At 39.2% G+C, this 14,223-nt stretch overlaps 1 protein-coding gene across 1 annotated transcript in view; it reads right to left on the bottom strand.

The window, feature by feature from the left end:
- Nucleotides 1-13,982, bottom strand: part of LOC123746657 (transmembrane protease serine 11D) — a 79,017-nt gene extending 65,035 nt beyond the window's left edge. Inside the window, exons 1-2 of the mRNA XM_045728324.2 lie at nt 13,975-13,982; nt 13,176-13,234 (exon numbers count right to left, since the gene is read on the bottom strand). Of these exons, the coding sequence (XP_045584280.1) occupies nt 13,176-13,234; nt 13,975-13,982 (67 nt within the window). The remainder of the gene's footprint in view (nt 1-13,175; nt 13,235-13,974) is intronic.
- Between the last annotated feature and the right edge of the window lie 241 nt (nt 13,983-14,223).

The raw sequence follows: 14,223 nt of genomic DNA on the forward strand, positions 1-14,223 counted from the left end.
ACCATGAACTCTTCTACTTATCTCACAATACTGAAAAAAGAATACCGCGACCCAGAATTCCACCGAAATTCCCAGACGGACAAATGCAATTCCTTGAAAAGGGCGACAATATTGATGGTACCAAACTACCGAGGTTGCTCTGTTCAGACTTTTTGCTCGATGGTACCCATATAGAAGTTTGCAAACAGGACACATGGGTTCTCCCCTAGATGTCCTGTTTGCAAACTTCTACATGGGTACCATCGAGCAAAAAGTCTTAGTCGACATGAACTTGAAACCGGCAATATACTGCAGGTATGTTGACGACATTTTTACACAGGTACCTGATGTCAGACATCTGCAGGAGCTGAAGGAGGCATTTGAGCAGAATTCTGTGTTGCGTTTCACTTACGAGATGGAGAAGGATGGGAAGCTGCCCTTTCTAGATGTAACAGTCATGGAAAGGAGCAGAGTTTTCCACACTGCAGTCTACACTAAGGAAACAAACATAGGAATGTGACTGAATGCCAACAGTGACTGCCCGGACATGTACAAGAGGAGTGTTGTTAACGCTTATGTCGACCGTGCTCTCAGCCACAGCTCAGAATGGAAGCAAGTCGACGAAGAACTCTGTAGGGTAAGGCAGGTCCTAGTCAATAACGGCTTCTCCAATGGTTTCGTGGAAGACATCATAAGAAGGAAAGTGAAACGCCATGCAACCTCTGAAGAGACAACTAACACAACACCTATACCCCCTATTAGACTATTTTACAGGAACTTCTTTTCCACAGCCCATAAAACGGAGGAAAGGGTCCTGAAAGATATTGTCAGTAGAAACGTTATCCCTACAGACAAAAATCAGAAGATACAACTGACGATTTACTATAAAACCAGAAAAACGGCCAGCCTACTCATGAGAAACTCTCCAGACACAAAGCAGAACGCTTTAAATTAAAAGAGACCAACGTCGTCTATGCCTTCAAATGCCCTCTTGGGGACTGTAAGCCTCAAAAAACCCAGTATATAGGCAAGACAACAACATCTCTTTCCAGGCGTTTAACGATGAATAAACAACAGGGCTCCATTAAGGAACATATAATCTCTTCCCACAAACAAACCATCACCAGAGAGATCTTAGCAAACAACACAGAAATCATCGATAGATACAGCGATAGCAGGCGGCTTGACGTCTGCGAGGCACTACACATCAAGAAGTCAACACCAGCAATCAACAGCCAATTAATGCACAACTATATTCTACCCACTTCAAGACAACGCTCCAATATAGAAGCATCAAGAAATATGGACCAATAGGCTTTCTACAATTACTTCCATTCAATACCCATTGTTTCGTGTTCTGTCTTGTGTTTAAATTTAATACCCATTGTTGAAAGTTTGTTTTCACCTCATCCACCTCACCCAAATGTAGATATAAACTCGAAGATGTGTAAGCTCTATTCAGTTTCAGTTGTGTGTTTGTAAACTAAAGTCTTTGAAAATGTAATAAGTTTTACGAAACGCGCTCAAGTGTCGCGTCAGACTAGAAATAAAAATGAATTTATGAGAATTGATCTTTGAATTACCATCAACAGTGAAAAGAAACGTAAGAAAGATAGAGAAAATTCGTGTTAGAATTATTAATCTTACTTTATCGGTCATAATTAATAATATATATATATATATATATATATATATATATATATATATATATATATATATGACAATGTCAGACCACGGAGGAAAAATGAAACAGGAAATTTCCTTAAGTACTTTCGTATATTAAATACATCTTCAGAAGGACCTTCTGAAGATGTATTTAATATATGAAAGTACTTAAGGAAATTTCCTGTTTCATTTTTCCTCCGTGGTCTGACATTGTCACATTCTTAATCACGTGTTTATTTTCGTGATATACACACATATATATATATATATATATATATATATATATATATATATATATATATATATATATATATATATATATATATATATATATATATATATATATGCGAACAAGCCTGAATGGTCCCCAGGACAATATGCAACTGAAAACTCACACCCCAGAAGTGACTCGAACCCATACTCCCAGGAGCAACACAACTGGTATGTACAAGACGCCTTAATCCACTTGACCATCACGACCGGACATAATGAGGTGATAGCCGAGGCTATTTGAACCACCCCACCGCCGGCACTCGGATAGTAATCTTGGGCATAGCATTTTACCAAATCACCTCATTCTTTGGGGCACACGTGAAGAACACAAATGCGAACAAGCCTGAATGGTCCCCAGGACAAGTTTTCAGTTGCATATTGTCCTGGGGACCATTCAGGCTTGTTCGCATTTGTGTTCCTCACGTGTGCCCCAAAGAATGAGGTGATTTGGTAAAATGCTATGCCCAAGATTACTATCCGAGTGCCGGCGGTGGGGTGGTTCAAATAGTCTCGGCTATCACCTCATTATGTCCGGTCGTGATGGTCAAGTGGATTAAGGCGTCTTGTACATACCAGTTGCGTTGCTTCTGGGAGTATGGGTTCGAGTCACTTCTGGGGTGTGAGTTTTCAGTTATATATATATATATATATATATATATATATATATATATATATATATATATATATATATATATATATATATGCGATATATATATGTCAAGTGGATTAAGGCGTCTTGTACATACCAGTTGCGTTGCTTCTGGGAGTATGGGTTCGAGTCACTTCTGGGGTGTGAGTTTTCAGTTGCATATTGTCCTGGGGACCATTCAGGCTTGTTCGCATTTGTGTTCCTCACGTGTGCCCCAAAGAATGAGGTGATTTGGTAAAATGCTATGCCCAAGATTACTATCCGAGTGCCGGCGGTGGGGTGGTTCAAATAGCCTCGGCTATCACCTCATTATGTCCGGTCGTGATGGTCAAGTGGATTAAGGCGTCTTGTACATACCAGTTGCGTTGCTTCTGGGAGTATGGGTTCGAGTCACTTCTGGGGTGTGAGTTTTCAGTTATATATATATATATATATATATATATATATATATATATATATATATATATATATATATATATATATATATATATATATATATATATATATATATGTTTGTACTGGTATGTACAAGACGCCTTAATCCACTTGACATATATATATATATATATATATATATATATATATATATATATATATATATATATATATGGGGTGTGAGTTTTCAGTTATATATATATATATATATATATATATATATATATATATAAATATATATATATATATATATATATATATATATATATATATATATATATATATATATATATGTCGTACCTAGTAGCCAGAATGCACTTCTCAGCCTACTATGCAAGGCCCGATTTGCCTAATAAGCCGAGTTTTCATGAATTAATTGTTTTTCGACTACCTAACCTACCTAACCTAACCTAACTTTTTCTGCTACCTAACCTAACCTAACCTATAAAGATAGGTTAGGTTAGGTTAGGTAGGGTTGGTTAGGTTTGGTCATATATCTACGTTAATTTTAACTCCAATTAAAAAAAATTGACCTCATACATAATGAAATGGGTAGCTTTATCATTTCATAAGAAAAAAATTAGAGAAAATATATTAATTCAGGAAAACTTGGCTTATTAGGCAAATCGGGCCTTGCATAGTAGGCTGAGAAGTGCGTTCTGGCTACTAGGTACGACATATATATATATATATATATATATATATATATATATATGTATATATATATATATATATATATATATATATATATATATATATATATATATATATATATATGTGTGTGTGTGTATATCACGAAAATAAACACGTGATTAAGAATGTGACAATGTCAGACCACGGAGGAAAAAAGAAACAGGAAATTTCCTTAAGTACTTGCGTATATTAAATACATCTTCAGAAGGTCACCTTCAGAAGGACCTTCTGAAGATGTATTTAATATACGAAAGTACTTAAGGAAATTTCCTGTTTCATTTTCCTCCGTGGTCTGACATTGTCATATATATATATATATATATATGTCGTACCTAGTAGCCAGAACTCACTTCTCAGCCTACTATTCAAGGCCCGATTTGCCTAATAAGCCAAGTTTTCCTGAATTAATATATTTACTATAATTTTTTTCTTATGAAATGATAAAGCAACCCTTTTCTCTATGTATGAGGTCAATTTTTTTTTATTGGAGTTAAAATTAACGTAGATATATGACCGAACCTAACCAACCCTACCTAACCTAACCTAACCTATATTTATAGGTAAGGTTAGGTTAGGTAGCCAAAAAAAGCTAGGTTAGGTTAGGTTAGGTAGGTTAGGTAGACGAAAAAACATTAATTCATGAAAACTTGGCTTATTAGGCAAATCGGGCCTTGAATAGTAGGCTGAGAAGTGCGTTCTGGCTATTAGGTACGACATATATATATATATATATATATATATATATATATATATATATATGTATATATATATATATATATATATATATATATATATATATATATATATATATATATATATACATATATATATATATATATATATATATATATATATATATATATATATATATATATATATATATATATATATATATATATATATATATATTATTAAATATGACCGAAAAAGTAAGATTAATAATTCTAACACGAATTTTCTCAATCTTTCGTACATTTCTTTTCACTGTTGGAGGTAATTCAAAAATCAATTCTCCAAAATTCATTTTTATTTCTAGTCTGACGCAACACTTGAGCGCGTTTCATAAAACTTATTACATTTTCAAAGACTCTGAATATATATATATATATATATATATATATATATATATATATATATATATATATATATATATATATATATATATATATGTCGTACCTAGTAGCCAGAACGTACTTCTCGGCCTACTATGCAAGGCCCGATTTGCCTAATAAGCAAAGTTTTCCTGAATTAATATATTATCTCTAATTTTTTTCTTATGAAATGATAAAGCTACCCATTTCATTATGTATGAGGTCTATTTTTTTTATTGGAGTTAAAATTAACGTAGATATATGACCGAACCTAACCAACCCTACCTAAACTAACCTAACCTATCTTCATAGGTTAGGTTCGGTTAGGCAGCCGAAAAAGTTAGGTTAGGTTAGGTTAGGTAGGTTAGGTAGTCGAAAAAACATTAATTCGTGAAAACCTGGCTTATTAGGCAAATCGGGCCTTGCATAATAGGCTGAGAAGTGCGTTCTGGCTACTAGGTACGACATATATAAATAAATGGAAATGGAAAATAAATGGAAATGTTCGTTTGTTCAAAATCGCTAATCTCAGAAAGTTCTTCACCGATTGCTTTGAAATTTTTACACAATGTTTCATTCGCATCCGTGCGGGTTTATATACACATACTATATAGATGGCAAGTCTTTGACGGAAAAAAAACATGCTTTTTTTCTGAAAAACTGTGTTTTTCATGTGAGGGAAATCTCCGAAACCTCTTTACCCATTACTTTGAAATTTTGACACAACGTTGTATTCGAATAGGCGCATCTTTTTATATATCTTCCATATACATGCCTCACCTGTGACAGGTAAAAGCATGCGTTTTTGAAAAACAGCGCCATCTGTGGCACATAATAGCAACATGCACACTGTATTAAATATGTCACGAATTCCATTTCAATGTTTCCGATTGAATTGATGAATTTTATTTTCATAGATTTCGATTTATTTTATTTTTTATTGAATTATTTGGTGTGACAGAGTGTTGAAATTGAGCTGTGTTGTTTACCATACCGTTCATTTCGTAAGTGTAAGTATAGATGCCACACCTGTGGCAGGTAAATCTATGCTTTTCTTGAAAAACAGCGCCATCTGTTACATGTAAGAGCAACACACATGCAATCTATATAAATAAAAATGGAAATGTTCATATGTTCAAAATCGCTAATCTCCAAAAGTATTTCAACGAGTGCTTTAAAATTTTCATACAACGTTCCATTCGCACCTGAGCTGGTTTTTATATACATACTATATAGATGTCACGTCTGTAACGGTAAAAAACATGATTTTTCTGAAAAACTGTGTTTTTCATGTGAGGGAAATCTTCGAAACCTCTTTACCGATTGCTCTAAAATTTTGACACAACGTTGCATTCGAATAGGCGCATCTTTTTATATATCTACTATACATGCATCACCGTGACAGGAAAAAACACTTTTTTTTTTTTAAACACTGCCCTCTGTTGGACATAAGGGCAACACACGCTGTAATCTCTGAAAGTTCTTCACCAATTGCTTTGAAATTTTGACGCAACGTTGCATTCGAATAGGCGCATCTTTTTATATACCTACTATATTGATGCCACCTCTGTGGCAGGTAAAAACACGCGTTTTTTGAAAAACAGCGCCATCTGTTGCACATATTGGCAACATGTGTGGGGGAAAACCTGACTCCAATAACTAATAATTAAATATATACTGCGGTAGCTATGAAGGACCACCACCTTTTGAGAAAAAGTGGAAAACAAAATAAGACAATGGAAAAACTGATCCGAAGAACTAGTGTCCTATGTATTTTAGTGAAACTGTATTTCTTATATAAATGGAGCCAAATTAACCTACACAAAATTGGGGAGTTACATGCTAAAAGATTAATACGTCCCTAGCATTATTCTGGTGCTGGTTCTTCACCAGAGTAAATAAAATATGAAAGTAAATATGGTTAATTATAATAGATTAATTGGAGGTAAATGCACCTCAATATACTGCTGGACAGAAGAGTACAGTATATAGATCAATGGGTTAATATAATAGATCTCTTTGGGAGATCACTACTGTAACTACACAGTTATTGCTACAGATAAAAAAGGGACAGCTTAGCTGTAAATCTAGAGAGGTGTGATCGGTTGCCGCACTCCACCGACGACGTGTTGCATGGACAAATTGTTGCTCATGAAGGTGGAGAAGCCTAGCACCTCTGTTGGCATCGCCTTGGTACTGAAAGGCAATTACATTGTAGAAATCTTCTACATAATAGGTAACTACAAATGCATCCTAAATTATAAGGATAACTGTAGAAGTCTTCAGCCAATATCTGTGCAATTTATATTCAAGTGGTGTAAATTCCTTCTGTAGAAAACAATGAAAATAATCATCTATTTAGATGGTAAAATTACTAAAGACACGTACGGGATTTTATTATTTTATATACGGCCCAACGACAACTAGCCTAAATGTTAACTGTGGCCACATGATAACAACCAGGTTAACCTAGCTGCCGAGCCGCGTGTCCGTTGATGTGGAGACTTGAGCATTTCTTCGTCCTCCAGCTGCTGCTTGAAAGGCGTTGACTTTGGAATTGCTCATATGCTAGTCTGGGACACGGCTATTGTGCCAGATAACGTGGCACCGTTCTACTGGTCGTGGGAGCGAAATAAATAGGGTCAAAACGTAGCTCTGCTACACGCTGTCAATGGCGTCCGAGACGTGCTCTCCCGTACTCTGGTAACGCTGTCCCGTCTTCATCTTCCTCATTGCGCATGCGCGGCTTTTGATAGACATCTCGAGCGTAAATGGATATGTATATATCGCAATTGACTAAGGAAGGAAGAGGTAGTGACGAGTATTAATATCACATTAAATTTTTCTGTGATAAATTAGAATTTCGCATAACATAAATTGATATAATAAAGTTGTGCAGCTAATCGAGGAAATTAAAGTAAAATCATTTACATTAAAGTAATTTCCTCTAGAATGTTTAATATCAACTAAATAAGGGAGTTCCAGTAAGTAGTAGTATACTACGAAATTAAACTTATTAGTAAGTAACTATTTTTAGTAAAGGAAATGATAAACTGGACTCTTGTTATAAATCCAACTAAATGTGGAGAGAATTCATGTTACTGCCTGTCGTTCCTCACGTCGTCACTCTGACTAGGAAGAGTCTGGCAATATGTTTAAATAAAACATGATAATGATTAAATCTACAAGTTAGTAATTTTAGTAACTACTTGTGGTTAATACAAAGGTTGCATAAAATACAAAGATGTATAAAACTGTTGATTATTTCCAACGACATGCACGCTATACTAAATATATCACGAATTCTATTTCAATGTTTCCGATTGCATTGATAAATTTAATTTTCATAGATTTCTATTTATTTTATTTTTTAGTGAATAATTTTGTGTGAATTTGTGTTGGAATTGAGCTGTGTGTTTTCAATACCGTTCATTTTGTAAGTATAAGTATAGAAGCCACACCTGTGACAGGTAAAACTATGCTTTTCTTGAAAAACAGCGCCATCTGTTGCATGTAAGAGCAACACTCATGCAATAGTAGATATGTTACAATTCCATTTCAATGTTTCTGATTGCATTGATAAATTGAATTTTTCTAGATTTTGATTTATTTTAATTTTAATTTAATTTTTTGAGTGAATTTTGTTGTAATTGAGCTGTGTTGTTTACCAGACTGTTCATATCGTGAGAATTGTTTATTTTTCTATTTTTTCATATTTTTATTTCATTTTTTAACTGTTTTTCTTATATTTCAGTGATGAGAACATCAGATGACTTGATGTTCCCAATTTTCTGATGGGAACATCAATCCATTTGGGAAGGCATCGGACGAGGGAGTGGGAAATGGTGGGGATGATGAGGGGAAGGAAGTGAGAGATGGTGGGGAGGACGATGGGACAAAGGAGGGAGTAATGGGTGGGATGGGGGAGTTTGGGATGGTGGGGACGAGGGGATGGGAGAATGGAGAATGGAAGGAAGGACAAAGGGACAGGGGAGTGGGGCATGGTGGGAAGGAAGAGGGGATAGTGGAGTGGGGAATGGTTGGGAGGCCGAAAAGACGGGTGAGGGGGGAATGGTGGGGAGGACTGGGGGACAGGGAAGGTTGCTGTGGCTCAGCAATGCACATGCATTGCTGAGCCACAGCAACGCGTCGCCGGGTACTACTAGTATATATATATATATATATATATATATATATATATATATATATATATATATATATATATATATATATATATATATATATATGTATATATATATATATATATATATATATATATATATATATATATATATATATATATATATATATATATATATATATATTATTAAATATGACCGAAAAAGTAAGATTAATAATTCTAACACGAATTTTCTCAATCTTTCGTACATTTCTTTTCACTGTTGGAGGTAATTCAAAAATCAATTCTCCAAAATTCATTTTTATTTCTAGTCTGACGTGACACTTGAGCGCGTTTCGTAAAACTTATTACATTTTCAAAGACTTTAGTTAACACATACACAACTGAATAGAACTTACACATCTTCCGATTTTGTTTATATCTACATTTGAGTGAGGTGGATGGGGTGAGGTGGTATTTAATAAGGTATTAATTTCATCAACACAAGCCAGAACATGAAACAATGGGTATTGAATAGAAGTGATTGTAGAAAGCCTATTGGTCCATATTTTTGATGCTTCTATATTGGAGCGGAGTCTTGAGGTGGGTAGAATATAGTTGTGCATTAATTAGCTGTTGATTGCTGGTGTTGACTTCTTGATGTGTAATGCCTCGCAAACGTCAAGCCGCCTGCTATCGCTGTATCTATCGATGATTTCTGTGTTGTTTACTAGGATTTCTCTGGCGATGGTTTGGTTGTGGGAAGAGATTATATGTTCCTTAATGGAGCCCTGTTGCTTATGCATCGTTAAACGCCTAGAAAGAGATGTTGTTGTCTTGCCTATATACTGGGTTTTTTGGAGCTTACAGTCCCCAAGAGGGCATTTGAAGGCATAGACGACGTTGGTCTCTTTTAAAGCGTTCTGCTTTGTGTCTGGAGAGTTTCTCATGAGTAGGCTGGCCGTTTTTCTGGTTTTATAGTAAATCGTCAGTTGTATCCTCTGATTTTTGTCTGTAGGGATAACGTTTCTATTAACAATATCTTTCAGGACCCTTTCCTCCGTTTTATGAGCTGTGGAAAAGAAGTTCCTGTAAAATAGTCTAATAGGGGTATAGGTGTTGTGTTAGTTGTCTCTTCAGAGGCGTTTCACTTTCCTTCTTATGATGTCTTCGACGAAACAAAAAGTTTCGTCGAGCAAAAAGTCTTAGTCGACATGAACTTGAAACCGGCCATATACTGCAGGTATGTTGACGACATTTTTACACAGGTACCTGATGTCAGACATCTGCAGGAGCTGAAGGAGGCGTTTGAGCAGAGTTCCGTGCTGCGTTTCACTTACGAGATGGAAAAGGATGGGAAGCTGCCCTTTCTAGATGTAACAGTCATGGAAAAGAGCGGAGGTGGACCCGGGGTCCACCACAAGACTCAACACTGGTCAACATGCCCCCCAGGGGTCCACCACAAGACTCAACACTGGTCAACATGCTCCCCCCAGGGGTCCACCACAAGACTCAACACTGGTCAACATGTCCCTCCCCCAGGGGTCCACCACAAGACTCAACACTGATCAACATGTCCCTCCCCTCAGGGGTCCACCACAAGACTCAACACTTGTCAACATAACCCCCCCCAGGGGTCTACCACAAGACTCAACACTGGTCAACATATCCGCCCTCCCCCAAGGGGTCTACCACAAGACTCAACACTGGTCAACATATCCCCTCTCCCCCCAGGGGTCCACCACAAGACTCAACAGTAGTCGACATGCTCCCCAGGGGTCCACCACAAGACACAAGACTCAACACTGGTCAACATGCCCCCCAGGGGTCCACCATAAGACTCAACACTGGTCAACATGCCCCCCAGGGGTCCACCATAAGACTCAACACTGGTCAACATGCCCCCCCAGGGGTCCACCACAAGGCTCAACACTGGTCAACATCCCCCCAGGGGTCCACCACAAGACTCAACACTGGTCAACATGCCCCCCAGGGGTCCACCATAAGACTCAGCACTGGTCAACATGCCCCCAGGGGTCCAATATAAGACTCAACACTGGTCAACATGCCCCCCCAGGGGTCCACCATAAGACTCAACACTGGTCAACATCCCCCCGGGGGTCCACCACAAGACTCAACACTGGTCAACATGCCCCCCCCAGGGGTCAACCACAAGACTCAACACTGGTCAACATATCCCCCCCAGGGTTCCACCACAAGACTCAACACTGGTCAACATGCCCCCCCAGGAGTCCACCACAAGACTCAACACTGGTCAACATGCCCCCTCCCCCAGGGGTCCACCACAAGACTCAACACTGATCAACATGCCCCCCCAGGGGTCCACCACAAGACTTAACACTGGTCAACATGCCCCCCCCAGGGGTGTACCACAGGACTCAACACTGGTCAACATGCCCCCCCAGGGGTCCACCACAAGACTCAACACTGGTCAACATGCTCCCCCCCAGGGGTCCACCACAAGACTCAACACTGGTCAACATGCTCCCCCCCCCAGGGGTCCACCACAAGACTCAACACTGGTCAACATACCCCACCCAGGGGTCCACCACAAGACTCAACACTGGTCAACATGCCCCCCCCGGGGGTCCACCACAAGACTCAACACTGGTCAACATGCCCCCCCGGGGTCCATCACAAGACTCAACACTGGTCAACATATCCCCCCAGGGGTCCACCACAAGACTCAACACTGGTCAACATGCCCCCTCCCCCAGGGGTCCACCACAAGACTCAACACTGGTCAACATGCCCCCTCCCCCAGGGGTCCACCACAAGACTCAACACTGGTCAACATGCCCCCTCCCCCAGGGGTCCACCACAAGACTCAACACTGGTCAACATGCCCCCTCCCCCAGGGGTCCACCACAAGACTCAACACTGGTCAACATGCCCCCCAGGGGTCCACCACAAGACTCAACACTGGTCAACATGCCCCCTCCCCCAGGGGTCCACCACAAGACTCAACACTGGTCAACATGCCCCCCCAGGGGTCCACCACAAGTAATGCCCCAACTGTGAGACTAACAGAACAAGTACTTCTCCACTTCCATACATTCCATCATAACCAACACTCAAGCTTACCAACATATCCGTGTCCAGAATGTCTTAGTAAAGTATATAAATATCATAGTAAGTGCTGCCATGTGAGGCCGGGAGCATCCATGACGACATGGGAGGTTATCTTGAGGTTATCTTGAGATGATTTCGGGGCTTAGAGTCCCCCGGCCCGGTCCTCGACCAGGCCTCTTGTTTGTTACACATCCCTAGAAAGTAGACCGTAGTGGCTGTTTTACTCCCAGGTACCTATTTACTGGTAGGTGAACAGATGCATCAGGATGAAAGAAACTCTGCCTATTTCAGCCTCCGCCGGGAGTCGAACTAGGAACCTTAGGACTACGAATCCCAAGCGCTGTCCACACAGCCGTCATACCCACAGGGGACCTAAACCTTCACAAACCTGCTCATACCCGCGAGACCACCAGTCGGGTAACTTCTTATTGTTATTTATATATTCAAGAGTGTAACCTACTACGGGCTCACCATAGCCCGTGCTACTTGGAACCTTTTGTTCTAGGTAGCAAATCTTTAACAACAACAACATATTCAAGAGTTGTGACGCTCTGTGAAGGGGCATAACTGGCCGACCCCTCACAGTGTTCAAGAGAGAACTGGATAAGCACCTCCAAAGGATACCTGATCAACCAGGCTGTGACTCGTACGTCAGGCTGCGAGCAGCCGCGTCCAACAGCCTGGTTGATCAGTCCGGCAACCAGGAGGCCTGGTCGACGACCGGGCCGCGGGGACGATAAGCCCCGGAAGCACCTCAAGGTAACCTCAAGGTAACTTCTTGTACAGCACACGTAGCGTTCTGGCAGGTCCTTAATCCTAATTGTCCCCGGAATACGACCCGCTAAATCTTCTAACAACCAGTTACCTATTCACTGCTTAGTGAACAGAGGCTGTAGTTAAGGATTGGCGCCCAGTCAATCCTCCCTAGACAGGATACTAACCCAAGCCACAGCGCTGGCGAAGCGCCGGGCGAGTGCTTTACCACTGCGCCATGGGCACTGAATATTGATAATAATGATGAACTTCACAAAGTCGGTTTGTTACAACATTCTAACCATTTACCACAAGATACTCAGCCGGAGGATATACCCGGCTGTGGAGTCACGGTACTCACCGTGACTCACTGGGTGAGTACTCACAGTACTCACCCAGTACTCACAGTACTCATAGTACTCACCACAATATAACCTGGATACAGGGCACACGCTTCCATCACCTGTAAGGTACAAACAGAAACTGTATTTCAAAACCTAAAGTTCTCTCTCCATACACAAACTGTTAACATTTTGTAGAGAGAGAGAGAGAGACAAGGGTGTGGGGTGAAAATTTTTTGATATAATAATAATTATATATATATATATATATATATATATATATATATATATATATATATATATATATATATATATATATATATATATATATATAATAATAATAATAATAATAATAATAATTATTCAATAAATATTATTTAATATATAAATATATAAATCTATTAAATAAATAAATACTAAATATAAATATTAAATAATTTTAACTGCCAAATTATAGTGATACATAATTATACAAAAATATTTGTACAAAATTTAAAAAAAAATAATTGTAATTGATTATTATCCATCCATAGTGCCACGTATCCATTCATAGTGCTAATTACCCATCCAAAGTGGCACTTACCATCCATCTTAAGGTTATCTTGAGATGATTTCGGGGCTTAGCGTCCCCGCGGCCCTGTCCTCGACCAGGCCTCCTTTTTGTAACACACCCCTAGGAAGCAGCCCGTAGCAGCTGTCTAACTCCCAGGTACCTATTTACTGCTAGGTAACAGGGGCATCAGGGTGAAAGAAATATTTTTGGCCCATTTGTCTCCGCCTCCACCGGGGATCAAACCCGGAACCTCAGGACTACGAATCCGAAGCGCTGTCCACCCAGCTGTCAGACACGCTGACAGTGGTGCACTTCATAGTGGCACTTACCCATCCATCGTGGCATTTATCCATCCATAGTGGCACTTATACCCATCTATAGTGCCCCTTATCCATCCATAGTGGCACTTATACCCATCTATAGTGCCCCTTATCCATCCATAGTGGCACTTATACCCATCTATAGTGCCCCTTATCCATCCATAGTGGCACTTATACCCATCTATAGTGCCCCTTATCCATCCATAGTGGCACTTATACCCATCTATAGTGCCCCCTATCCATCCATAGTGGCACTTA

Source organism: Procambarus clarkii, chromosome 85 (assembly GCF_040958095.1).
Source record: "Procambarus clarkii isolate CNS0578487 chromosome 85, FALCON_Pclarkii_2.0, whole genome shotgun sequence".
Classification (NCBI taxonomy): domain Eukaryota; kingdom Metazoa; phylum Arthropoda; class Malacostraca; order Decapoda; family Cambaridae; genus Procambarus; species Procambarus clarkii.